Below are 27,509 nucleotides of genomic sequence, written 5' to 3'. Positions count from 1 at the left end.
CTGTTCCCTCCCCGCTAAGGGGTCCGGATAGTATTTGGGGTTCCGGGACTCGATGGGAGGTCCGGGGCCCCTGCCGTTTTGGCTGAGCGCTCCGTTCTCCGAAACACATGGGACATCGGACCCGTCCCTGAGCGGAAAGCGGGTCCGGGACCGTTGGTCCGGTTAGATGGAGTCAGACCCCAGAGGTCCGGCTATTCAGCTCTTTAGGGCGTAATTACGGATAACTACGCGAGTCTTGATACAGCAAGAGGGGGTACACTAGTCCAAAGGTACCGACAACTATACTACTCGAAACGTTATTCACACAATTATGAATTTACTATTATACTCTTGATCAAATAAAAAATTTCGAAAAAACAATTATCCCACCTCATCTCCCCTGGTGCGGGTCCCACCAATTCGGTATGCACCCGGTGCATATTGGGTGCCTTATTTTTTTGTCTCTTGGTGCCTATGACTTTCCAGCCGGCGGATCGTGCGACGTGAGCCGTTGATTTTTCTCCAAACGTTCTAAAAAAGTTGTACAGTTAAACATGTGGTTGCGTTTCCGGAGCATTGAGTTTCTTTTTTTATTTTTCATATGTGTAATAAAACTACTAACGGGTGAAGACTCTTTACGGGGGCAACAAGTCATGACCATTCGGGCTCGTTTAGTTTTCAAAAAATTTTGGTCAAAAACATCACATCAAATATTTGGGTAAATGCATAGAGTGCAAAATGTGGACAAAATAAAAAAACCAATTGCATAGTTCGCGTGTAAATTACGAGATGAATCTTTTGAGTCTAATTGCACCATGATTTGACAATGTGGTTCTACAGTAAATATTTGCTAATGATGAATTAATTAGGTTTAATAAATTCATCTCACACTTTACAGGCACAATTTATAATTTGTTTTGTTATTAGTCTACGTTTAGTACTTCAAATATGTGTGTATACTTCAAAAACTTTACACCAAAGAACTAAACACACAATAATCTGCAAACTCTTTCCTATAGTTGGAATGCATATTGGTCTTGAGCCAAAGCACGCGTTTTGTTTCGGAGACGGTGAAATTTCAATTTCTTCCAAGGCAAAGCGAAAGTGTGAAACAATATAAACTTGTGCCACAGGACAAGAACATGCAAGTTATGCACCAGAAACTTGTTGCTTTGGAGACGCAAAACTCCAGCCGTGGTGAAATTTACCTCGCCACTTGGTCCACCCGACCGCAAAAATCCGGTCAACCCACCCGACCGCGAACCGTGCGTGCTCCACGCCACCCACGTCCGTCCACCCGCCGCGCCAAATCAAATCAACTCCAATCCCGCAAAGGGCCAAAGCGCAGACGAGAAAAGGCGAAACGAAACCACGCGAAAGCGAACGGAGGAGCTGAGCAGCGGCGGCACCGACAGCAGGAAAGCGAAGTGGGCGTGGAATTTCTCTGTTCCAACTCCAAAAGGCACGGAGACGGGGGACGACGGGGGACGGGCGCCGTCGGTCAAGTCCCCGGCCCTGACATGCCCCGCCCCGTCCCACCTTCCACGGCGCGAAGCCGCGGGGAAAACTCCCGCAGGCCCGCACCCAGACCTGCCGCCTGGCCTCCTTCCGCGAAGCTGCCTCGTCACGAACCGTCTCGCTTTCTCCCCGGCCGCTTTCGCGTTCCCGGTGGCGGTTGCTCCGCTCGCGCACGACAAGGCCTTGCCTTGCCTTGCCTTGCCCCGGTTCCTCTCGCCTTCCGCGCGGTCGCGCCCGCCCCGCGCCGTCCCCTCCCGCCGAGCTATGCCCTATATATTTCGCCGCGCCCACGGATCAGTCGAAACCATCGAACGCCAAACCCGCCGGCCACCATCGGAGTCGCGGAAGGCAAGAGGGAGTCGGTCTCCAACCCCCCGGCGCTGCACGCACGACGCCGACGCGGGATCAAGGAAGCAAGGAACCAGGGCAAGCGACCGCCGCCATGGACATGGCCTCCGCGTCCGCGCCCAGCACCTCCTCCCACAACATCTCCCTGGCGCAGGCCGTGCTGACGCTCTCCGTCAACGCCGTCCTCTTCTTCCTCACCGCCGTCATCAAGTCCGCCGCCGCCACCACCACCACCTCCTCCTCCTCCTCGTCCAGCCGCCGCGACGCTGCCCCCGCTCCCGCCCCTGCCGCCGCACCCGCGTCGCCGGCTCCGGCTAAGCCCGCCGTCGCAGCGGCCGCTGGCGCGATCGACATGGACGTGGTGCTCGGGGTGATGGGCGCCGGCGGCGCCGCCGCGTCGGTGGGGTTCGAGGAGGCCGCGGCGCTGTTCGACGAGGAGGAGGCGACCGTGGAGGAGGCCCGCGCCGCGTTCGCGGTCTTCGACCGCGACGGCGACGGGTTCATCGACGCCGCGGAGCTCCGGAGCGTGCTCGGGTCGCTCGGGTTCGGCGCCGGCGCCGGCGCCGTGGAGTGCCAGCGCATGATCGACGCGTACGACGAGGACAGGGACGGCAGGATCGACTTCGGCGAGTTCGTCAAGCTCATGGAGACGAGCTCGTGAGTTAGGAATAGTATAGCCATTTGTTGGACCGCCGGGCCGGATGAGTCCCTCTGTTTCATTCCAAGATTCTTTGTTCGTTAGTTCTTTCTATGCTTTTTCTTGGCCGGAATTGAGCCGAATGATGCATCCAGTACATGTGTATACTCACAATCTAGATATGGGCACATGATTTTCTGAAGATCATTTTACGGTTTATTCAGATGATACAAAGATCATCAGGAAGTAGTTCAACTCTCAATCGCAAGAGAAAGAACACCTGGATTACGATTATATAGAATGCAAAATATTGGCGACTGCACTCCTGCAGAGACATTGGCCCAACGAGAAGCGATTGGCGATAGCAGATGCAGAGCACATAGGATGTTCAATGGTTACTTTTGGGGTTGGAAGGTTGTTCGCTAAAAGCTGCTTGGAACAAATGACTGGTACAAAAAATTTATATGAATTTCAGCAGAAAATTAGATCCTCACGAGATGGTAAAACATAACTTATGTGTTTTGGTTGGAACCGGGAAACTTCAATTTTCAAAATCTTTCAATTGTAACAGAAAAATCTGTTCCTTTTCATTTTGTGGAAAATATGAAAAGACTGAATAGGATTTAAATTGAAACGGGAGCGGTTGGGGGTCACCCGTGTGACGGGCGCGGTTACATGTCACCGAAGGCGATAGGACATTCCACCGTTGGCCGAAGGAGAAGTTCCACGCCGGTGGGCTACTTTCCAACTTCATAGTACGTCACACATAAGGTGCCGCCCTTGACCTCTCGCGAAAGAAAGGAGACGCCGCCGCCGCCGCCGCCGCCGCTTGCGGGGCCCGTTCCCTCGCCTCCGGCCTCGCTGCCGGTGGTGACGAGGAACGGGGTCCGTCTCTTCAACAGATTGCCTGTTTTCGTAGGGTTTTAGTTGAGTCCACCTAGGTCTAGGGTTTGCTCGCCGTCGATGTTCGGCGGTGGAGTTAGGTTTTGCAGGAGGAGTGTGGCTCCTCTGCGGCTTGCTTTTCCTGGCGACGCCGGCGATGCGGAGGCGACGGCGGCGCAGCGGAATAATTTCTCCCAGCCTCTTCTGTTCTCTGATGGCGATCTACTCCGACGTCAACGGAGAGGCTGGGGAGACCTGTCCAGGAGTCGAGGGCCGGCGCATCGTCGTCTTCTTCAGGTGATGATGTTGTTGACCCTGTTAATCTCGAGGAAGATGATCTTTGGTGAAAATCTGAGCTTTGCTCGGGTTGCCGGCGGTGGAATCGAAGGATGCGTCGTGGATACGAGAGTTGGCCGATGCGTCTGAGAGGCAGTGTACTCGGCTGATTCGCCTAGAAATAATCCCTCCTCTGCGGCCTCCACCTTGTGGAGTTTGGCTCTGGTGTCCGACGACGATTGGGAAGCGGCTTCGGCGGCGGTGACAAACGAATCTTTGAAGGCTTCGAGGAAGATGAACAGGAGTTTTGGACTTCTTTGTAATTTTCCTTTTCTTTGGGGTCCTATTTGTGAAAGGGCCGGTGTAATGCGCTAAGATCAATATATTTTCCTTCTAAAAAAACCCATTAAATCTAATTGTTTACACCCACGGAGAGAGAAGGACATGTGCATACATACATAAAAAATAAAATAATAACATCATCCATGTGTAAACAAGTTTGAAGCAAAAAAAAATCATAAATTTCTGAATGGATATCCAAATTAAATTTCAATTGCATCATTGTATTTGTTACGTCAAAATCTTCAAAACAACGCCATACTTAACTATATTTAGAGAATTTTAGTTTTCAAATATTTTTTAAGAAATCTCGAACGTATGTACTGTTGCGAACAAATACATATTTCTTTGCAAACAAAATATTAAATCCAACAAACAAATAATTATACACTGCGAACAAAATTTGAACATCACGAACAAAAATAGGTGCAAGCATGTTGTCAGCAAAATAGAAGAGAGGTTTTGCGCATGTATATAAAAAAGGTCACGATATTTTTCTAAAATATTTTTAATAATAAATAATTAATTTTATTTACTAGGAACAAATATTTTAAGAACGCGAACAATAATTATTTTCTGCGAACAAAATGATTAAACATTACGAACAAATAGTAATGTGCAACGAACAAAATATTACTTATCACGAACTTTTAGATGTATGGGATAAATAATAAAAAATAAATACTGCGAACAAATGAATCAACATCACGGAAAAATTTAATCTATAAAAGTGAACAAATAATTTAACATTGCAAACAAATAAATAAAAAATATCTAATGGAGCATTGCAAAATAAAACAGTAAAAATGATAGGAAAGAAATCAGTACAAAAGAAAAAACCAAATTAAAAACAAACAAAAAAGAAAGAAAGGTGCATCCGTTGTATGTATGTAAATGCAGCATGTAGCTAGCTAGTCAAACAGCTTTGCATGTAAATGGAATAAAGAAGTGTGTGGTGGGAAGGAAGATATGTGGTCCAAATGGACTGAACCAAACAATAGTTGTTGGGTCTGTTAGAACATACAGATCGACTTGGAGTAGATCAAACGGAAAACTCACTTTCCTTTGGACAAAACCCGTCACACTTGCTGTGATCCATGGCGCCGCTGTTAGGGTTGGCGATGCAGTGACGCCGACTCCCAGATGGCGATAGCGCGCCGGTAGAGCTGATGCCGGCGTGGTGCAGTGGCTGACGCTAGTGGCGCATTCCATCGCTTCAGCCCCTCGCTGATCGGATTGCGACTAGGGTTCGGTGGGGAAACTGGGCAGCGGCGAACCTCGTGTAACAAGCCACCAACCCCACCTCTCTCTTTTATATGGCACTGCGCGATGGGGGCCCACTAGCCGTGTTGGGCTGGGCGTCCCCGATCAGGACGCGAGTCAAGGGCCCAGTTGGCGTTGGGCCAACTGGTGGAGATCAATCCAACAGGGTCCAATAAAAAATTAGTCCAAAAGAACATCACATCCTTCAGGCGATAGTTTTGCTTTTTGCAGCGCGCGATCCATAGCGCTGACGCCGTGTGACCCCCTGCAGCACACTAAGGTTCCACACTCTAGATTTCATGTTTAAACTGGCCCAATAAATTGGTCTACATGTATAATTCAGATAAATTTGTTTCGAAACATTTTTTCAGAATGATTTCCAGTTGTTCCAACAATATAAAAAATTTTGTTCCAAAAAAAATTGTTCTAGAATATAAAAAAATTATTAAATCTTGCGTAATGATTTGACTGCCGGTCACACGTGTGACCCTAACATTTCGGGTTGAAACGGCCTTCCCGTAGGGGAACTTGATCTCACACTCAAAATGGGCCTTATTAGGCCAGCTAAGCTCAGATAATTCTCATGAAAGATCTCACAGTTCACTTCACTCTTGTGGGCTTCTCTTTCCTTTCTCCTCGAGTTTCCTTACGTTAATCATTTATATCTTCCAGATAATTTTTTCTTACCCACCTTCCAGTGTTTGAGATTCGTACAAACCATCTCATTTGTTAGATCTCCTCAACCCTAATATTTCTTCCTCCTTCCGTCCCCTTCATCACCCTGCGGTGCCGCCGCCCTAGCCTGCATGTCCGCCTGCGCGCCGCATGCGGCGGGCTGCTGCTTGTTGCCGCTGGCTGCCGCTGGTGCCGCCGCGTGTGCTGTCGCGTGTCGCTGCACGCTGCTGCTTGCTGCTGTCGCCGCGCGCCGCCGCCGCTGCACAGTGCTGCTGCCGCCGCCACCGTCGCGCGCCGCCGCGCCCGCGTACGCCATCGCTGGAGAAGAAACACATAGCTGGCAGAGAATAAATGTTTAACATTTTTATTTTAGTTATTTTAGTATTTTTAATATTTTACATTTCCAATTTTAATATTTTATTTTTACAGTTTCAATATTTTGAAAGCTAAATGTTGAACATATTTATCAAAAATGCTGAATGTATTTGCAGCATATAATTAAGTTAAAGTGGACTTTAATGATGGATGACTTATCTATCTTGGGCGACACTATTTAGCGCGCGCTAGGACGGATAACCGCGCGCGATTTCAGACGGTCCCTCCTTTTCTTTTTGGGAAATTTGTGTGCAGGACACTCTGAAATAGTGGTTTTGTGTGAGGCACATCCTGAAAGCTGAATTTGTCTCCAACACATCGTGAAATTGCAATTTTGTCTCCAACACACCACGCCAAGTATATTAATCATTTTTAGCTGAGTAAAGGTGTAAAAAGACCATTTTACCCTCGGGCCCACATGTCATCTTCTCCCCCTCCGAGAGGCCACCGCCGGCACTCCCCCGCGCCCGCTCCAACACGTCGACCGCCGCCGCTAGCCCGAGCCGCCGCCCCTCGACACCAGTCCGCGCCGCCGCTAGCCCGCGCCGCTGCCGCCCCTTGACCCGGCGCGCGCGGAGGCCGGGGCACGGGAGCTCCAGCTACGAGACCCCGCCGCGAGGGACCGGCAGCCGCGAGCTGGAGCTCCCCTGCTCCACCGCGCAGCTCGCGCTCGGCCCCCCGCGCCCGTTGAGGATGGAGAGGAGGGGAGCGAGGCGCCGCCGGCCATCCGCGCGCGCTCGGCCATCCGCCGGCCGAGCTCGAGGCAGGGCCCCCGCGCGCGCTCTGCTGGTCCGGCCGCCGTCGCCGCCGAGCTCGAGCGCGCGCGGGCGCGGACTCAATTCAGCCAGGGGAGCGCGGCGAGGACGCGCAGTGAGGCCCCGCGCGGAGGGGGAGGGAGCTTGAATCGCTGCTCGCCGGCGAATCGAACGATTCCTCCGCCGAATCGGCCTCCAGCACCTCCGCGCCGAGCTCGGCTCCACCTCCAGCACCACCCGCCTCCCAACACCTCCGCGTCGAGCTCGCATCCGTCTCCAGCACTGCCCGCGAACGTACCCGGCAGTGAAGCTCCCCAGGCCCAGCCGCGACGGCGCTTACTCGTGGCCGCCGAGCTCTCCACGTGCAGTGACCCAAGGCGGCGGTTGAGCTCCCTCGCGCCCGGTGGCGGTGCTCCCCGGCACTGCTCAGCACTCTCGCGCGAAGAGTCTCGTAGCTGGAGCTCACGGGCATCGGCGCCATCTCGTCGCCGTCGTCGTGGTCGTCGAAGTCCATGGCCGGCGTCGGCCAGCAGCAGCAGCGGCCGGTGGCAGGTGTTTCTTGTGCCTGGCCTGTGAGCCGCGGCGGCACAGGCAAGCAACGGCGAGCCGCGGCCGTGCAGGCGGGCAAGGGGACGGCGGCGAGCCACGGCGGAATGGGCAGGCGAGCAGACCGGCACGCAGCTTGGGCCTGCTGAGGGCAATATGGTCTTTTCGCCTTTTATCTGAGCTACAAACATTTACATTATTCGGTGCGGTGTGCTGCACACCAAGCCACTTTTTCATGGTGTGTGAGGAACAAAATCGGTATTGGTAGTGTGCTTGGTAAAAATCCATTTTTTGGCAGTGTCCCACACACAAATTTCCCCTTCTTTTTCGGTTTCCGCGTCGACACGTTTGTTCCTTTTTTGGATTCCGGCTCCAGTTTTCCTCCCGCACAGTTTCCTTTGCACGTGCTTCGTGGCGCGTGACGGAACATCCAGCGAGTGCCCACCCACGTGAACAGCCAGCGAGTGTCCACCCACGTGGCCACGTGACAGCCAGGCGGGAGACTTCAAAAAAAAAAAAAGACAGCCAGGCGGGAGGTAGGTATCGATTTCCTTTCTCTTTTTTTTCTTTTCTATTTTTCTTCCCTGTGTTCCGTAATGGCAGCGTTTATTATTTATTCTTTTTCAGGTTTTAACTTTTTACTTTCTACTATTTATTATTCCTTTTTTCAGGTTTTAACTTTTTTACTTTCTACTATGTATTTATCTAGAGAAATTCTCTTGACAAAGTCTTTAGAAAAAAATCTACTAAAATTTATATCAAGCATTGTGCTTAGAAATTGTATGACAAACTTGTACATAAAAAGTTATCTGATAAGTTTTCCTAATTACATCTTCATAGAAGTTGTGTTGAAAAATTTATCTCGACAAATCAAAATTGTGTGAAAAGTTATCTAAAAAGTATACTAAGAGTTGTACTCAAAAGTTGTATGATGAATTTCGTACGTAAAAAGTTGAATGATGAACTTGTGTAAAAGAATTTTTGTAAGAGGAATCTCCCTGATAAAGACAACATTCTACAAGTTATGCTAAAAAATTATGCTCCATAAGTATTTGGAAAAAAATCTATGCATTAAAATTGTATAGATCGTAAAAGTTATGCTAAAAATTTATATGTATCGTGAAAGTTATATTAAGAAATTATTCCTCAAGTTGCTAGAAAAAAGTTATACGTAAAAGTTATATCTATCATAAAAAATTATGATGATAGTTTATTCTCCACTGAAGGCGCGCAAAAGTTATACTAAAAACTTATATTTACAAATTATAAATTTCCAAAAGTAAAAAAATGCGGGATAAGAAAACTTTCCAAAACTTTTTCATTTTTGAAAAAGTTGTAACTTATATACACAACTTATACTTCTCTTTCTAATAATTTCTTTATTCGATAATTTTGTGCCACCACTTTCATGGTATGAACAACTTATAGGTTACAACTTTTATCTTTTATGAATGTTGTTTGGAGAATTTTATGTATAACTTGTCCACAATATACACACATACAAAAATGATATAACACAAAAATTATTGAATAAAAAACGAAATGAAAAAAAGGAAGGAAAAAAGCCTGTGGACGCCGCAATTTTGGTTTTAATTTCACATCCGCACCCAAATATTACTGATCCCTGTTTCCCAACAATCCCGAATGAGTTCAGTAAAGAAAATAAAATATTATGTGTGCGGAAAGAGAATGATTCGATTTTGCGTGTAGAAGTAGGGAGCAATAGTTTACTGATTACGAAACTAGGTGCTCGGTGGGCTGGTGGACCGCGGTAGCATTTAGGGCAAGTACAACGGATCGACGAGGTCGTCGATTTGCGTCGGGAGGAGCAAAATACGTCTTCGCTGAGAGCCTTCAAGACGGAGAGAGAGAGCAGCCGGCGCTTCCCTCGTCTACGGCTTCTTCCCCGTTCCCCCAGGATGTCGACGGCTGGGCACCGTTGTAGGACGCGCCGTTGCTCGAGGCCGGCGGCGGGATCCGGTGCGCGCGCGCGGATCCGTTTGGTGGCAAAGCTTCGCGCCTTTGCCCCCAAGTCCAACTCCATATACCCCACCCCCGTCCTCAATCCCGCCCCCAAATCCTAGTTGTTGACGGCGAGATGTTGCGGCCACAGAAGGATGCGGCGGCGGCGACTTGTGAGCTGCTCAAGGTAGATGAAACCCGGAGGCGGAAAGCGGCTCAAGCATCCTGGCGGAAGGGGACCTCATCGACATCAGCGTGGAAGGAACCGGCGGCACAGATTCGGAAGGCCCATGCGGGAGCTGCGGCGGCGGCGGAGCAGAGGGCTCCGTTGCGGAAGGAAGCGGCGGCGCGGGTCCAGGGCGATCTGCTGCAGAGCAGAGGAGTTTGCCGCCGGAGCAAAACGGCATGGGTGGATTTGGCGGAGCTACCTCACCAGCCTCCTCCGGCGGAACCTGATTCTTCAACGGCAGCTTGTTACACTAATATTTGATGGATTTTAGCATATTCTGATAGACATCATTGCCCTTGTCACTTAATTCAGAATGCACACAACATAGTTGGAACACTAGTAGAAAACTAAAATAGCATTATGGTCTACTATGAAATTATAGATCAATAAATATTAGGAAGATATCTTGAACCAAGTTTTCATCAGCAGTTAGAATGCTGGAACAGAACATGTCAGGAAGATAGGATCCCTGCACTCTGAATTCTGAATACTGAAAATACCATTCAGTTTCGTCAGACATTGTGAGCAGTTTCTGAATTCTAAATTCTGAATTCTGCACTGGTTCGTCAGATGACCTTGGGCGTACATTTGCCAACTGCCATCGAACTATATATCTTTGTTTCATTTGTCGACTAAGCATGCATTTCTTGTATATTCTTTAATTAATCTTTTTACTTGTATATGCCATCGAACCTATTTGGCCAGGTGGGACTTGTTCTGGGATATCGAAGAAAACACAAGTAAAATAAGGACTAGGATGTTGACACTGAGCAGCAGCTTCAGTTGTCCCACTTGACACTGATTATGAGCTTCCAAATTACTAGTGTTTTTTTTCAGTTGCCTCACTTTGAACTGTCATATTGTAGGAAGTCAAATCTGCCTGAAGAAGTTGATGCCCTGGAAGTGAAATGTGCCCAGGATGGAAGTGAAATGTGCCCAGGATGGAAGTCAAATCTGCCTCACTTTGAATCGTCAAGTGACTGAACTGTGTCATTTTGGTTGTCTGAAATGTCCTAGGTTGGAGGCTAAATATTTCAAGTGACTGAAATGTGCCCTGGAAGTGAAATGTGCCCAGGTTGATGCAACTCAAGAATGATTTAGTTGAGCACATATGGCATCGTTATTGGCAAAGGAACAATTAGAGCAACATGTGTAATCAAATAGTGACTTTGTTATTATATGATGCCATGAATTCCTAAGAACCTTTTTCATATGAATATATATATATATATATATATATATATATATATATATATATATTATACATGCTTATTTTACGAGTCATGTGAATTATTTAAATGTATTGTGGATTCTCTCATGTATGCAACAAAATGACTACAAAGATCATGTATGCACTAGATTACCATGATTTGTGTGTTAAATGATGAATTAAACACTTTGCAGACAGCTAAACAAACAGCTCATTGTACAAGCTGTCTGTTTAAGCTGTCTGTTTGTATCAAATAGACAGACAGCAGCTGTCTACACTGTTGCCCTTAGGTGCTTGGCGGCTGCCGAAGCAAAAAAGGAAAGAGAATAGCACGGAAATCAAAAATGGAAAGTTAAGCCCTGTCGGAAATCGTTTGTTGCTTCGGCGGCTGGCGCGCTCTCGTCAAATCGGATTTGAGATCTCTTCCAGAAGGAAGATTGGAGCCTGCGTTTCCTTAAAAAAAAAGAAAATTCTCTTAATGTTACTGAAAATTAAACTTGTCCTGTGATTATCATCAAAATTTAGACCACCCTTCAGTGCCATTGAAAATTGAATTCGACGGAAAACTTATCATACCGCCGTTAAAAGAGATCTCGGTGTGGCGCGTGCGGAGGCGGCGAGTGCCGTGAGCGCGCCGGCGATGTCCTGAACGAGCCCCGCGCGGTCCTCGCAGCACACCGACGCTCTGCGACGCCCGCACGACGAGCCTGGCCACATCTCATCTCTAACCCTGTCCTCTCCGGCGCCGACCACGACCTAGCTCCCTCTCTCGCCGGGTCGCCGCCCGATCTGCACCCTGCACGGCGCGCCGCCCCAGGGGGTACGCGCGCGGCCCCTAGCGTCGTTTCGGGGGGCGCGGGCGCAGGCCGCCGCGTCAGGGGCTCCGCGTGGGACGCGCGGCCTTCCGCGGCCCTGCACTCGCGCCGCATCTGCAGCAGTGCAGCGGCGCCGCCACCCCCCCCCCCCCCCCCAATAACTTTTTTCAACTGCTCAAAAAGGAGATGCGGAGGGCGTCACCTTCGCCGTCTCCGGCGAGGGGCCCGGCGGTCTTTGCCGCCGCGTTCGTGGTGTTCCTGCCAGCCTTATTCCCGGGGATGCTCACTCCGCTGGGCCACGCCTTCCCTTCCCTCTTCTCGGTGAGTCCTCATTTCCTCCCAATCCCATCCTCGCGCCGCTCGATTGGGTCAGGTTGAACCATACTGACAGCTTGTTGAATGCCGAGTTGCTTCCTACGGTTTTGATTGCTAATCTGTGAGTCCTTGCCGTTTGGAATGTGCGAAGGTTGGATCATGTTAGGCGGATTGATGTCACTATGGGGGAATAGTATATGTGAAATAGAAATGGCGTGTCAAAATGACGGAAGTTGCCATTGTTTGTAGAATGTTTAGTTATGACATGCAATTTCGAAGCCGGTATGAAATTTATTTGGCCTAGAATATAGTTGAAGTGAAGCTGGCTTCTTTGGAAATACCATGTCTTTATTACATCTCCACATGGTCATTTATACTCTTGGATCTGTTTTTAGTCATGGTATGAAGCGTGTACTGAATTGATTACTGATTTGTAGGATTTGCACTCTATCTCTGCACTCAGGTTGCAGTAGAAGTTTATTTCTGGTGACATATCCTATGATCTTATATTTTTATGAAGTTTACACGTGTTGTTTCATTTCTTCATTTTTTTTCAGGAGTGGAATGCACCTAAGCCAATGCATCCTTCTCTTTTAAATGAGGCGTTGCGATGGGCAATTGTGAGTACATATACCTCAGATGAAAACTAGACTGGTTATGTTGAACTTTGGAGGATGTTTTCACCTTTCTTTTTTCATTTTTTGGTACAGCCAGCTGAGCAGAAGAGAGAGCTCTGGTCACCCTTGCCATACCAGGGGTGGAAACCATGCTTAAAGTCATCAATTTCTCATGGTAACTTACTGATATCTTGTGATAATTAAGAATCGACATACTTCTTCCTGTGATAGAAATCAGGCTCTTACACGCTTGTATCGAAATGATAGCATTACCTCTGGAGCCAAGTGGATACATACAGGTATTCCTTGATGGTGGACTTAACCAGCAAAGAATGGGGGTAATGCTCTTTAACTTCTGATAGTACCATATTGAACTTTAGACACATTGCTTAATCGAGTCTTTAGATTATCCAGCTCTATCTTTTTGATTTGTAGATATGTGATGCAGTTGCAGTTGCAAAGATTCTTAATGCTACTCTTGTGATCCCACATCTTGAAGTAAACCCTGTTTGGAAGGACTCAAGGTGCCTCTGAAGTTTGAGACTACTATATATGCCTTCTGTTGAACAGGAAGTAATTTATGTACTGGCATTTTCTTTGGTTGCAGCTCATTCGAAGAAATTTTTGATGTCGATCACTTTATCAACTCCCTAAAAGATGATGTTTCCATCATCAGAGTGCTTCCAAAAGAATTTTCTTGGAGCACAAGAGAGTATTATGGCACTGGCATCCGTGCTACGAGAATAAAAACTGCTCCTCTTCATGCCTCAGCAAATTGGTATCTAGAGAATGTCAGTCCTATCCTGCAAAGGTTTGAGAAAAACTGAATTTCAATTGTCTCTATTTGCTATGCGTGTGTTTACACATGGAACTGCTTGTATCACGTAGACATCTTTGTAGACTTCTGAAGTTATTTCCTTAAGTGACAGTAGTTTGCAATGACTTTCGTATTGATAGCCACTTGACATGTTGCATAGGATTACTAAGAAAGTGGCACATATTTTTCCCAGGTCAGGTGCTATGCAGTTAACTCTGCTTGTATTAACATGATGTCTATTCATTGTTTGAATTAATGAGTTGGTTACTTATGAATCTAATTCTTCAACAGTAATCTCATCCATCTGCTGTCACTGCAGCTATGGTATTGCTGCTATTGCCCCCTTTTCTCACCGCCTTGCCTTTGATGATTTGCCTGCGGATCTTCAACGTTTACGTTGCAAAGTTAACTTCCAAGCCCTGGTTTTTCGGCCTAACATTATCTCGCTGGGGGAGACTCTTGTGAAGCGCTTGAGGTCTCCTGTCCAGGGGCATTCTGATGAATCTATCCATCAAGTTGTAGAACAAAGAACAAATCAAGATGGAAAATATGCAGTTTTGCATCTCCGTTTTGATAAGGCAAGTAGAAGAAAAATTTCTGCAGTATTCATGGTGTTTGTGTACTTTTTTAGCACTTCAAAACATTTATGCTCTGCAATATCTCAAACTGAGCTGTACTTTTCAGGATATGGCTGCACATTCATCCTGTGACTTTGGAGGTGGCAGAACTGAAAAATTAGCTCTCGCTAAGTACAGGCAAGTTATTTGGCAAGGGAGGGTATTAAATTCACAGCTAACTGATGAAGAGCTTCGGAACACAGGACGTTGCCCATTGACCCCAGAAGAGATTGGCCTGTTACTGGTAGCCCTCGGCTTTGACAGCAGAACTCGACTCTATCTTGCTTCTCACAAGGTTTGACTCTCTGTGAACTAACTTGTTCGTCCAGGGAATATCATGAAGTTTTAACATGCAATGCATGTTCAGGTATATGGTGGGGAAGCCAGGATCTCTAGCTTGCGCAAACTTTTCCCGCTGATGGAGGACAAAAGAGGCCTTGCATCCGAAGGGGAGCTTACTGATGTTGAAGGGAAAGCTTCTGTGCTAGCTGCTCTTGACTATTACATCAGCATGCATAGTGATATTTTCATCTCTGCGTCTCCTGGGAATATGCACAATGCTTTGGTAAGTTTTCATGGCCTCTGCATATTGGTATAAGTTAGAGGCCTAGCGTACGCTCTAGGGGTGTGTGTAGGGTGTGGTCTGCATGTGTTTGGGCTTGCATTCAGATACTACAACTTGTATCCGGATCCGAGGAATAAAAAAAAAGTTTTCATGCCCTCTGCATTAGCTAGATTACTCCTCTAATCTGTGGTCTTGACTAGAACAAGTTTCTATTTCAGTTGGCTCACCGGACATACGAGAACTTGAAGACCATAAGGCCAAACATGGCATTGCTGGGCCGCATCTTTGTGAACAAGAGCATGGAGTGGTCAGAATTTCAGCATGCTGTACAGGCAGGGCACAAAGGAAGATACGGGCAAATCAGGCTGAGGAAGCCAAAGCAGTCTATCTATACATATCCCGCCCCAGATTGTATGTGCCAAGGGTAGGCTGCTCAATTCCACATCAAACGCTACTGTACTTGGCTCTGCAGCAGCAGCACAGGGAGCTCAAGGATTCTGATACACCATCAGCTAATCTGTGTCAATGGCATTCTTTACTGGCAATTGCTATCACCCCTTGGATTACAAAATCGGTTCCAAAGTTTTGGTGGGTTAGTCATTTAGCTCATTCAGTTGAATATGAGATTATACCGACTTGACCTCCATGTAAATTTTGAGACCGCTGTGGGGTACTATATCTTTTTTCCCTCTGTTTATAATACAGTCTACGCAGATGTAATTAACAGAAATTGTTTGCTGTGGCCGGTGATAGCACATCTGACTCTCCATTCTTCTGCTACATCTATCTCACGGCATCCAGTTTTCTTCGGTTCGACAACACATATTTTGTGCTCTACGGTGGTCGCATCCATTTTACAACATCAATAGTGCTCCCCTGGCGACCGTCGTGGACACTGGACTAGATAGGCTGGGAAGGACAATGAGCGTCGCATCCGTCACCGATGGCAGCATGTTTGCGGAGCTCCTGCACCCCACACATAACTTTTGCCAGAACCCACACGACACTGTGCTAACCATGTCATTTCATTGAGAAATTTCTGAAATGAGGCCCAAATTCTGAAATTTCTCTCATTTTTTCAGACTGCCCAATTCGTGCTTCTTGCAAATGCAACCGTCGAAGATAGAAAGGCTTATTTTGATTCAGCCCTGCAAATGCGGCCTGCATGATTTTGCCAGCGGCCAGAAAAGATAGAGTCACCAAACCGGCCCAACACGAGGCCAGAACACCCAAACGACTCCAGAAAACCCTAGATGTTCGATGACAGCTATATATATACGGCGGACGGAGCATTCCCTAACCTCGCCGACTTCTTCCGTCGCCGCCGCGCGACCTGCGCCATTCTCCTCGGGTCTCCTTCTGTTTGCTCTCAGTTGGATTCGAGCAGCGGCTTTGGTTTTGTTTTCCTTCTTGATTTCTCCTCTTGATTCTGCTCCGCATATTGCTTTTACTTTGATCTTATTTCGTGGTGATCTGGAAGGGATTCGATGGGAGCAGGTGATGAGAACAAGACAGGGACATCAGAACCCTCTTTTGGGCATGATAGACTGAAATCTTCAATGGGAATCTCTCTGATGCTTTTGCTTTCTCAAAACCAAATCGATATTTGTCTTTTCTTTTTGCCCCTTTATGGTTCGCTTGATGTTTGGTTTTCAGAGTTCCTTCGAGTCTGATGTTTTCAGTTGCTGCCAATGATGCATAAAAATTGCACGTATTATCGGATTGTCCCATGACGATCAACAATTGTCACTACCACTGAGGCTGACTCTTTAGATCTGCTGTCTTTCTTTATCATTAGGACTAGTTGAATCTGTCGGACCGTTTCGTGTTGTTTAAACCTTTGTTTTTTCTCGGGAGCAAATTGCCGATGATGGTGTTAAATATACTTTGTAGCGTTTTCGCTGTGAAATAAACCGAAAGCTGAGGCATTTGCTGTTCAATTCTCGTTTTCCTAATATCTTCGTATCTAGTTTGAGCAGCACAAATTTTTGTTTGTCAGTGCAATTTTTTCATTTGGTTCATCGGTTTTAGCTCTTTCGTGAGGACTTTAGCACGTCACTAATCAAACTACACAATAACAACTGAAACTATCAAATTAAGATAGCGAGAGCTGCGGACCGGTGAGAAGCAGCAATGAGCAGTGTTTGATATGGGGCCTGCTGCCATCGTGATGTCTCAGTCTGCTGCGCCAAATCGAACTTATTTTGGTGGTTGTGATTACTGATTATCCATGGGGATTGAAGTTAGCATTTGATCAACACTGAAATGCCTGAAGAAAGCTTTAATCGGACTGCAGGCAGTTCAAAATAATTTAAATAAACTGTTTCTGCTGATGTCCGAAAGTATATTTCCCATCTTGTACCGATTATTAATTTAAACGTATTTGGTTTACAACTGTCGTTTTGAAATCCATTACAAAAAAATGGTTTCAACCACGAACCATGTGGCTTTCAAAAAAAAAAAACTTGTAAGGGACGCATGGGGAAGGAGAAAGGCCATAGTTCCCCCATCCTTTAACCCGCCCCATGTGTTCTTGAGAAGTGGGTCTTACATGTCAGAGACCACATTAACGAGTAAAGCTACTATAGGAAGTTAAGCGCACACTATTTGATAAATGATAAATAGGTGCGCTAAATATTTGATTTTGTAGTTTTGGTAGGTTAGGCTTTTTCTGAGTTGCCAGCGTGCCACTTCTGAAGTTCCAACTCCCAGCTGATCTTTGGATTCTTCCTGACGAAACGTCAGTTGTCGGACGGCCTAGGATCGAGGACGGACGGCACAGTTGTTCTCGTACGTTCGGACAACGGAGGACGGGGGCTTCTATTTATCTCTCGTTTTTTCGCGGAGCCATCGCAAAAGACCTTGTCCTCTGCCCCAACCTTTCGAGGCTCTGGCGCAGCATGCGCGGCCACCCTCCGCCGCCGTCGCTAATCTCCTCCGACTCCAGCTCCCCAACCCAGCGTCTGACCCACTGCATGTCAACTCGCTGCCTCCGGTCGGCGGTGTCCCGCCGCTGCCGTCGGGCTTCCTGCCATCCTCCTCTTCTAAGGCCACTCGTGATCAACGCCGCCCCCATGAAAGCCGTGGTAGCCTCGGAACATAAGGTCCACCGCCGTCCTCCATCAGCCCAGCTGCTTGTGATCCCCAGCTGCTTGTGATCTCGCCGGTAGTCGTTCTCCCCACCAACCACCTCTCGCCGGTCACCCTTCCCTCTTCCACAACCATCGCTGCTGCCACCAACCCCCGACTCCGAAGTTCGGCCGCCGCGGCTTGTCGGGGAAGAATCATAGTAGCAGCGGCACCGCGGTTGCGCCTTCAGCGACGGGCCAACAGCATGCATCGCGTCTGCGCGCGCGATAAATAGACGCCGCACGAGGAGGTGGGCTGGCGCGTTGTGCAGTCAACTGCAGTGACCGACGTGTGGGCCCGACGGGCGTCTGGGCCCGCGTGCAGTGACCGTGTCACTCTGCAGCCCGAGCGCGCCCGAGAACCGTGTCCGTGACCGATCTCCGTGCTTGTCCTCAGCCTGTGAGTTTGTGGCCGGCGAGGCCCCTCCTTCCGCGGCTTTTCCGTCCGAAACATTTGCTGCCGTGCAGTCGCCGGCCGGTTCGCCGCACACGCAACGCAGCGCGAGAGGTACCTGCACCGGTGCAGGGGCTTACAGGGGAACAGTCGGAGCTCAAGCCTCCATGGCTCCATGTACCGGCGACACCAGTCTCCGAGTGTCCTAGCAACAGGCTGCCACTGTTCTGACTTCAGTTTTTTTTTTTGAATAAATGGTACCATTCCATTGATCGAACATCGTTACATAGGTAAGTACACTAACTACTCAAAGCGTCGAATCCCATGTTCTCCGATCCAATCCAAGGTACTAATTCACACTGAGATTTCAATATGCTGCAACATCTGGTTGCTGATAGCTGCTGTTGGCAAGTCGATCCCTGCAGCTCGCTCTTTAGTGACAAGCAATGAGCGTACCTGGTCATCACATGAAACCCAAAACAGCAGCACAATCCGTCCGCCGGTTCCCTCGAGTCCGAAGAAGAAGGGCAAGGGAACCAGAGAAATTTTGTAGGTGTTGTTCCAACGGAAGACCCTAGCTACCGTCGTGTTGGTGTCGATAGGTGATGGCGCTGCATGCTCCTACGGGCGCCTGGCCCCGTAGCCATAGCCATAGGTGCGTGTTTGCCCCCAGCGCCCCCACGTCAAGTCAAGCGTCCAATCCTATTAACCCGAGGCCATGGCGGCATGTTCATGTCACATGCCACCGCCAGGCCAGTTCATGCCGCCGGCCGGAAGGCACTCGGCGCTCCCCCTATAAGATGCAGAGCTGCGGACAGAGGCCCGCGCTTCTGCACCAAGCCACCAGCCATCGTCTCCCCATCACGCGCTCTGAAGAAACCTGAACCTGAAGCTCCTTTTGAGCAGGAGTAATCGTGTTGGCCATCTTTTGATTAGCTCTTGCATGTGGGGAGGAGGCTAGCAGCTAGCTGTGTGTTTCTGCAGCTGCGCATCGCGTAGCCAAGGATGACTTGCCGGCGGCAGCTCTTGGATCGGAGAACTGCAAGTCTGGAGATGGAGAGAGGGGAGCCGGCAAGTCATCTGTGGCTACGCGTTTGCCCCCTCCTCTCATGCTAGAGCAGTTGAAGATGACATTTGGATTGGAGTGTGTGGGAGTGCAATCAGAGGGAAAACCGGACAAGTGGTGGGAAGACCATAGTCACAGGATTCGGGGTCGATGCCTCGCCCCTCGACCCGGGAACACCGTTCCGATTCGAGGGTCGGGGTCGAAGAGGGTCAGTGTCCCATTCAAGGTTGGATCGTGTCCCGGTTTGAAAGGGGTCGCAGCCCCATTACTAGCAGATTTAATTGGGATAAGGAGATTAAGGACAGTGAATTGGTGTGGTTTTTGTTAGACAATGAGCTGAGTACGTGTAGCATGGTCTAAATGTACTCTTTTATACGTTTCTTATATGCTTGTGCAGATTAGTTTCTTCATTAGTAGCACATATATAGTTTTTGTCTTTATCGACCCGAAGATATCGACCCCGATGAATCAGGGTCGCGTTCCACATAATAATTTATCGTTCCATAGATGTATACCCTCTTCGTACCACAATTTTATAAAGTGACGACCCTCGACCCTCGACCCCGTTCCTCGACCCGGTCGACCCAGGAACTTTGTGACTATGGGGAAGACACGGATTACCGTTCCAGCTGAGACGAGGAGGTTGCTTTGTTTTCCCTTTCTTCCCTTCTGCTTTCCGTTGAACAAATTTGGGTTACTTGCTATCTAATTTCGTCATGATGTATGTTTTCACTTCACATTTAACTATTGGATCAAGTACATCATCTTCTTTTCTCATCTGACTGATCTCATTTCCCAGGAAAATCTAGTACTAGTAAATAGAAAAGCCCCTATTTGGCACAACGGCTATTGCCCATTGATTCTGTAGGGGGATCTCAAAATATATATATATATATATATATATATGATTCTGTAGGGGATGGATTTGAGACAGGAACGTTGATATAAAAACTGACAACCAATAAGTAACGGAAAGGCCTATTAGCTCAGTTGGTTAGAGCGTCGTGCTAATAACGCGAAGGTCGCAGGTTCGAGACCTGCATGGGCCATGTTTTTTTTGTCTGTTTCTCCTTTTATTCTTGTCTTCTTTTACGACCAACACAGCCCTTCATTCCCCGGCCCATACATACTTTGCCGGCCGCTTTACGACCCACATTTCTCTTTGCTCGTTTTTCCTGGATCTTTGAAGCAGCGAAAATCTGGAGCCCGGCCCTGGCTGGCTTCTTCAGTTTTTGGTTTTTGCGTTTCAACGCAATTTCAAACTGAGATAGACAAGCAGCACAGAGTCAGTAGCCGCTACTAGACCATAACCATCATGGCATCAAGCAAATCTTCTTGGTTCAATGCTGGGCAGCCAGAAATAACATCCAAATCCAAATCCCTAGGAAAATCAGCATCCGTATAATAGAGACGTGCGGCGTGCGTACGTACTAACTACGCGTAATTGATGTGGGAAAGACGGACAATGATTTAAGTACTCAAATGCAAGTCACGCGTAGAATTTGCATTCAATTTGGCACAAAAATCTAATTAATCTTATTTTTCTTTAGTATTGATGTTATTATATGCATGCACCGATTTTAAATTAATCTGCACAAGAACTGAAACGGTTCTCCATTTGTTCTCCAGAAGGTGACTTGAATGAAACTATAAAAGAGAAAAAAAATCAGTTTTAAAAATAGCTCAACTGAAAAAGAATGGAGGGAGTATTATCTAAAATGGAAGTCGACTTTACAACCCCAAGATATTATGAAAATATGAATTTTCATCTTTAACCATAAAACTGGACAGTGAGGCCATCCAAATATTGAAATTGGGTATATTTGTCCCCTTGGATGGTTTTTTATTTTATGAAAATTAAAATTATTTATGTTTATACTAAAAGTTTTATAAGTAATTATTTTGAATTAGAAAAATATGTAGGTGCCACCATATTTTAAATGAAACTTATCTATTGGCACCTTATTTGTCAGTTATTTGGATCCAATTTTTCAAGATTGTAGTTATACCTATTATTTTTTTAATAAAATAAGCTTCAAATAGAGCACCAACATATATATAGGTTACATTTTTAGAAAAAAATATTAGTTTCATATTTTTTCTAATTCAAAATAAATTAGATCTAACTAGATTTAAAAAATATAAAACCACCTTTGAAACTATTATTTGTCTGTTTTAATTTTCACTCTCCAACTAGCATAACAGTATGGTATACTGTTATGCTAGTTCGAGAGTAAAAATTAAACATTCCCTATCTAAAAACACATACAGATAAAACGGGTATATATATTATATTCTTCTCCTGCGGGGCCCAACGATATTACGATAATATTATTCAATTTTCGAGGTACGTGAAGGCCGCCGCCGACCACCGAGGCAAGTAGGCAACAAACAAGCAAGCTACAAAGGATTCAGGCAGAGCCTAGCTGACAAAGCTGTTGCCTTCCGATTCCCCTACCCGCCACTATAAAGTAGTGCCTCGATCGCTTCCTCTTCCCCCTAGCCAACCGGTCTCACGCGTCCACCCAACCGGCAACGACTCTGCCGGCCGGCCAGCCGCCTAGCTAGCTTAACTTCCTCGTTGAATCCTCGCAGGCGCGGCCACACCCACACTCGAAGGCACGCAGCACGCTTCCTCCTCTGGTTTGCTTCATCAAGCGCATCGATCGCATGTGAGTTGGGCCGTTGGCATGAGTGTTTGTGATCGATCGATCGATGCCACGGGCACGTCCGGTGGCTGACGAGATGAGCATGAGCTGCATCCTGCATGTGACAATGTCCGTGCGTTTCAGGATGGGCGGTGGTGACGGCCACCGGCTGCCGCCGGGCTTCCGGTTCCGGCCGACCGACGAGGAGCTGCTCACGCACTACCTCGCCCCGAAGGCGGCCGACGCCGGCTTCGCCCCCGCCGCGGTCCGCGAGGTCGACCTCTACGGGGCCGAGCCGTGGGATCTGCTGCCGGCCGGCGGCGGCGGCGGCGGCTACTTCTTCTGCAGGAGGATCGTCAAGTTCCCGTCCGGCCTCAGGACCAACCGGGCCACGCGGGCCGGGTACTGGAAGTCCACGGGGAAGGACAAGGTGGTGCTGCTCCAGCACGGCGGCGGCGAACCGCTGGGGCTGAAGAAGACGCTCGTGTTCTACCGGGGCCGCGCGCCCACCGGGGAGAAGACTAACTGGGTCATGCACGAGTACCGGCTGGTGCAAGGCCATGGATGCTACACGCCCCCTCTGCTTGCAACAGGAACGCAAGTAATAATTAATAATCTTTGCACAATTTTTCTTCGACCTTGATCCTACGCATATGTTGGCCCTAATAATGTGTTATTCTGCTTGTGAATAAACTTTTTTTTTCTTTGGCAGAGTGAGTGGGTGATTTGCAGGGTGTTCACGAGGAAGCCACCAGGCGAAACGAGCCTGCTAGAGGAGGAGACAGTTCTTCACCACCCTCCTCACCTGAACAACGACGACGATCATGTGAGGCCGACGATCGATGGCTGCAACGGCGGCGAGACACCGGCGGCGGTTCCGGCGGCCTCCGATCACGAGCACGCGACGAACAGCTTCCCCGATGCTCTCGCAGTCGCGCCGGCCAATCATCATCATCATCATCATGGTGGTGGTGGTGATTCAGCTGCAGCACACCCTGACACGCACTCTGTGTCGGACTATGCATCGGCGGCGGCATGGGCATGGGCATCAGAACTGCTACAGCCAGCAACGCTGCTTCGTCACGACGAGCTCTGCTCAGACTCCATTGATGATCTGCTGCCACAGCTGCTCGACTACGAGGGCCTTCCCTTCCTTCAGGACTTCTGATCGAGTCCTGATGCCATATATTCAAAAAAATCAAAATGCAAGTGCTTCAGGCCTGTACTGCGGCATCTGTGGTTCTTTGATTGTTGCAAGAAAGACACATGGGCTCACAGGTCCCACATGTCAACCACACAGTAGTAATGATTATTAGCGAGTGGCATGCATGTTTGTGAAAACATAGTTCAACCTTCAACGTACGGTAGGTATGTTGCCGAGTTCATCGTGTTGTTGATTGTTGTCGAGCATACATGCATTATGTGTACATACATATTTACACCAACTCGTCTGCTTCTCTCAGACGCATGCATTGGGTATACCACTCTACCTTGTGTACAATAAAGTAGTATATGTTTATAAGCTTAGTTTTGTATAATGATGTATATGTATGTTGCTTGTGAACGGCCATCATGTGGTGGGTTCCTCAGCCATATGTTAATGGATTTCATACACGACCACTGCCATGTATTTGTGTTATATACTCCCTCCATATTCCAAATTGCAAGTCATTTTAGCTTTATTTGTGCTAAGTCAAACTTCTTTATCTTTAACTAAATTTATAGAAAAATACACAGATGTCTACAATATCAAACTATTTCACTACATTGACTATGAAACATATCTTCATAGCGCTAAACGACCTACAATGTAAAATGGAGGGAGCACTTCCTTTTCTTCGGAGGTACGGAACTTACCACCGAATATGTAATTAGCTTGCAATGCCATAATATGGAATAAAAAAATCTATTATTGGATTTAGTACTCCAGCCCCTCATCAACTTCAAAATGAAGTATAATCTGTCCCAATATAATATATATGCCGGTGTAATAAATTTCATCCTTGCCTGCTTTTGCAAGTAGCGGTTTTGGACGACGTGGCAACTGTACGTGCCATCTTTCTTTCATCAAAGGAATAGGAATGACCCACGCATCACCTTCATATTCGCTCTCGATTTAGCACTTTATGTCTCCGGCGAGGTGTCAACGTGAGAGGAGAAGATCATCATGGAAACAACTAAATAGATGATCAGTTGCTCTTCTTTTTTAAAGGCTCACTACACAAGTAACCAATCAATAAATATACGCAACATATATGATTTTTGAATTCCGATAAAGAAGATTGGTCAAGCAGAGTTCCATAGGCTAGTCGATCAGTTGCTTAAAGCAGCTTTCTAGCTCCCAATGGGATCTAGTTACTGTATCTCAAGGGCATCTAGTTAAGCAGCTTTCAATGGGATTCTATACATCTGTAGTAGGCATTGTATACGTACGCGGAGAGAGGTTGGTATGACTTATTTGGGTCCTGATGGCCACGTTAGTCTCTATAGGGAGATTTGTGTGGTTATTACGGCCGGCTGCTTCTTTCCGGCCGAGCTGTGGATTAATTGAAGATAGCCCTGGCAGTGCAGCCTAATTCTGCTTGCATCACCTTGGAACGCTTATTAAACTTCAACTTGCGTGACTTCACGACACACCGTCTAGTTAGAGAGACTAAACTAGAGCGACAGACGACTAATTCCAATTAAAGGTGCCTAACTACTAATAAATCACATCACACAACACACCCTCGTCCGATCCCCTTGTTGCAACTTGCAAGAGATCCTTAGGCATTACAATATTATTGCACTATGTGTCGGTACCCCAGGACTGGGGTACCCCCTCTTGCTGTGTCTAGGCAAGGATCTTATAGTTATCCTTAACTACATCCAAACAACCGGACCCCTGCGGTCCGGAATCCTGTTCTCCCAGCAGCGGCCTGGGCCGTTCCTCAGTTGGGAAAGGTCCTGAGACACCACGTGTCCCGGAAAAGGCAAGAACTCGTGCGCAAGCAGTCGGGACTCCGGACCTCCCCGAGGAGACCGGACCCCCGCAGGGTCCCGGACCCCCTGTATAATAACCGGACCCCTCGCTAAGGGAAGAGATCGACGCCCCGCGTCGGGGTGGTCCGGGGCCGCCACGTGTCTGCAAGACATGGCCGTTTGGGTTTCCATACCAACGTTCACCCACCATTGCATTTATTGCAGTAGGTGAACGTCTGCATTGATATGACAGAAGCTGAGGCATTTCATTGACCAGGGGATACTATTGATCGCGTATTACCAAGGCAGTGGAGCCGCTGGCGCCGCCCATACTGCGTCTGCCAGATGGATACGACGGCTCAGCTTCGCCCATTATGACGCTACATAATAGCCTCAGCAGGCCACGCCGCAAGCTACACTACTCCAACGAGCGCCTAGTTGACGGGACAAGAAAAGACCCCCCTGAGTCAGGAGAGCAGCAGTAAAGATTCGCTACCGCTGTAGCCACAGTCACGTTGGGCCCACCTGTCGGGGCATCAACGCCCTATGTATCCGCTCCCCCTTGATCTATAAAGGGGGGGGACGCCGCTAGAAAACCTCAGGCTGAGCAAGAACCAAGGCCAGCAGAGGATAGGTTCATACACAACCAAGAACAATACATCTCACAGTGGACGTAGGGTATTACGCTCCGGCGGCCCGAACCACTCTAAATCGTGTGTTCTTGAGTCCCCTTTCTCAGCGTAGATCTAGCCCCATTGCCTAGTACTTCCCCGAGTACTCCCTCACTGGGAATAGGCGGGTGCGTTCCGCCACCCGGCTGTGGGTACCCCTAGAATCCCCACGACATTTTGGCGCCATCCGTGGGGAAGACAGGCGTTGGCTGGATTTTCGGGCTTCTGGGCCGTGTTCATCCTCTGCAACGACGAGCGAGAAGATGAAGGAAGGCAGCGCCACACTCACTTCACATGCCATGGCACCGGCGCTCCAACGCCCTCGGTGCGGCGGCGCACGGCAGCGACGCCTGCTGTGCGTCGCCACTGCGACACCTCAGAGCCGGCGTGGCAGCGCACAGCGGAGGCGCCGCTGCGCGCTGCCGCCCCTACGTCGACTCAAGGTTTTCTCTCAAGCAACGGTCACGCCTCCTCTGCGGTGGCATGGCGTCGGCTCAAGGCTTTCTCTCAACATGGAGCCTGGAGCCGACGGCCATCCCGGAGGAAGTTGACCGTGTCGTCCTGCCATCTCCAGCGCCGGAGATCCACCTCAGCGTTGCTCGGCGCTGCTGCAGACAGGACCCCGCCTCCTCGTGCGGGGGCCCCTGGCGCTAGCACCAAGGACAAGCCGGCGAACGACCGCACTTCTCCACGCGTCGCACCGGTCCATCTGCTGCGCAAGCGCTCTGGTTTCCATCGGCAACGGCGACGGCAGGGGGAGGGGGCCTCTTCCATTCAAAGCCAAAGAATTTGTCTCATGCCATGTAAGCATGTGACAGCTCTTAGGCAAGAAGGGGTCCCCCGAGCTCCCGAAGTGATGCTGGATGATGCGGTTCAGGCACGTCCAGGGCGCCTTCACCTCCGAAGAACACGCTGTATAGCATGCAGCCGTAGGTTACTCCTAAGAAAAAACTAAGAGAATTCCTCCTTTGTAATAGCGTGGCGTCTACGTGTGTGTCCAGAGCGGTCAAGGTCCGACCTTGTAAACCCGACCTCTGACCCTATCACACAAACAGGCAAAAGCGGTCCGGAGCGGTGGAGGTCCGACCTCGTAATCCCGACCTCCGATGTATACCGTGACAACCACAATAATAAAGGAGACTTTCTTTTTCAGTTTTACCTAGGCTCCACCCTGATTACATCTATTCGCCTTGGTTTAACTATTCTTTTCTCTTGACCGGAGTTTCCCTTATTGCTAACAATTCAAGTTAAGTTGCTGGCTTGTGGTCAGGTGGAGACACCCCTTCTAGCTGGAAGGCGGTCCGGACCCCTAGTGACCTGCTCTGGGGAAGTGGTATTTGTATCCTGGGGTAGAGAAGCTCCGCGTGGCTTAGCCTGGTGGAGACACCCCTTCTAGCTGGAAGGCGGTCCGGACCCCTAGGGACCTGCTCTGGGGAAGTGGTATTTGTATCCTGGGGTAGAGAAGCTCCGCGTGGCTTAGCCTGGTAATGTACCCTAAAGTTTACGTACTTCACTACCCTGTTACAAGTACTCTAGTATCCAAGACTGCTGTCTTTAGAGGTCCCGGGCTCTCTTCTAGTATAAGGCTTGGTTTCTTTGCACCTTACTATGAGGTACGGTAACAAGCTTCATCGGATTGTCAGCAACGATCGCTCCAAGTCCACTCCGGTGGCCCGCTCCGGCGGAGACCGCTCGCCACGGTCGCTCCAAGTCCACTCCGGTGGCCCGCTCCGGCGGAGACCGCTCGCCACGGTCGCTCCAAGTCCACTCCGGTGGCCCGCTCCGGCGGAGACCGCTCGCCACGGTCGACAAAAGCCAGGTCCGGGAAGAGGTGCTTGCTCCCTGGGCGATCCGAAGTCTGTGTGGCCGCTTAGCTTGGTTCCGTACCCTAAGCCTACACC

General features: G+C 48.6%; 3 protein-coding genes and 4 non-coding genes across 7 annotated transcripts; all 7 read left to right on the top strand.

Annotated features, from left to right (window-relative positions):
* The first annotated feature begins 1,652 nt into the window (after window positions 1-1,652).
* On the top strand, window positions 1,653-2,729 carry LOC120679280 (calmodulin-like protein 2). The gene has a single exon (XM_039960825.1). It carries the CDS (start codon window positions 1,940-1,942, stop codon window positions 2,504-2,506), a length of 567 nt encoding a protein of 188 aa, XP_039816759.1. The 5' UTR covers window positions 1,653-1,939; the 3' UTR covers window positions 2,507-2,729.
* Window positions 2,730-11,596: 8,867 nt separating this feature from the next.
* Window positions 11,597-15,520, top strand: LOC120679269 (O-fucosyltransferase 31-like). The gene is made up of 10 exons (XM_039960818.1): window positions 11,597-12,130; window positions 12,682-12,744; window positions 12,835-12,916; window positions 13,009-13,079; window positions 13,177-13,265; window positions 13,349-13,552; window positions 13,878-14,136; window positions 14,243-14,470; window positions 14,543-14,740; window positions 14,959-15,520. The coding sequence occupies exons 1-10, from the start codon at window positions 11,996-11,998 to the stop codon at window positions 15,166-15,168; spliced, it is 1,539 nt and encodes a 512-aa protein (XP_039816752.1). The 5' UTR covers window positions 11,597-11,995; the 3' UTR covers window positions 15,169-15,520.
* Window positions 15,521-16,230: 710 nt separating this feature from the next.
* LOC120696371 lies at window positions 16,231-16,321 on the top strand. Its single transcript, XR_005684146.1, has one exon. It is a non-coding gene; the product is annotated as a small nucleolar RNA R44/J54/Z268 family (small nucleolar RNA).
* Window positions 16,322-16,426: 105 nt separating this feature from the next.
* Window positions 16,427-16,503, top strand: LOC120696382. The gene has a single exon (XR_005684157.1). It is a non-coding gene; the product is annotated as a small nucleolar RNA snoR122 (small nucleolar RNA).
* Window positions 16,504-16,598: 95 nt separating this feature from the next.
* LOC120696369 lies at window positions 16,599-16,672 on the top strand. The gene has a single exon (XR_005684145.1). It is a non-coding gene; the product is annotated as a small nucleolar RNA Z267 (small nucleolar RNA).
* A 3,631-nt stretch (window positions 16,673-20,303) lies between these two features.
* TRNAI-AAU lies at window positions 20,304-20,377 on the top strand. The gene has a single exon. It is a non-coding gene; the product is annotated as a tRNA-Ile (tRNA).
* A 1,696-nt stretch (window positions 20,378-22,073) lies between these two features.
* Window positions 22,074-23,144, top strand: LOC120695339 (NAC domain-containing protein 92-like). Its single transcript, XM_039978615.1, has 2 exons — window positions 22,074-22,577; window positions 22,689-23,144. Exons 1-2 carry the CDS (start codon window positions 22,074-22,076, stop codon window positions 23,142-23,144), a joined length of 960 nt encoding a protein of 319 aa, XP_039834549.1.
* Window positions 23,145-27,509: the final 4,365 nt, after the last annotated feature.

The sequence above is a fragment of the Panicum virgatum genome, chromosome 2K, assembly GCF_016808335.1.
Source record: "Panicum virgatum strain AP13 chromosome 2K, P.virgatum_v5, whole genome shotgun sequence".
Taxonomy (NCBI): Eukaryota; Viridiplantae; Streptophyta; class Magnoliopsida; order Poales; family Poaceae; genus Panicum; species Panicum virgatum.
Note: the sequence above shows the minus strand (reverse complement) of the source record. Positions and strands in the feature narration are given on the sequence as shown.

Excerpts from the sequence above, each read along its gene's own strand:
- LOC120695339 (XM_039978615.1), top strand. The coding sequence starts at position 22,074 with ATGAGCATGAGCTGCATCCTGCATGTGACAATGTCCGTGCGTTTCAGG. Across the intron at positions 22,578-22,688 it reads TGCTTGCAACAGGAACGCAA|AGTGAGTGGGTGATTTGCAG; the intron begins GTAATAATTAAT and ends TTTCTTTGGCAG.
- LOC120679280 (XM_039960825.1), top strand. The coding sequence starts at position 1,940 with ATGGACATGGCCTCCGCGTCCGCGCCCAGCACCTCCTCCCACAACATC.
- LOC120679269 (XM_039960818.1), top strand. The coding sequence starts at position 11,996 with ATGCGGAGGGCGTCACCTTCGCCGTCTCCGGCGAGGGGCCCGGCGGTC. Across the intron at positions 12,917-13,008 it reads AAAGTCATCAATTTCTCATG|CATTACCTCTGGAGCCAAGT; the intron begins GTAACTTACTGA and ends TCGAAATGATAG. Across the intron at positions 14,741-14,958 it reads GGAATATGCACAATGCTTTG|TTGGCTCACCGGACATACGA; the intron begins GTAAGTTTTCAT and ends TTTCTATTTCAG.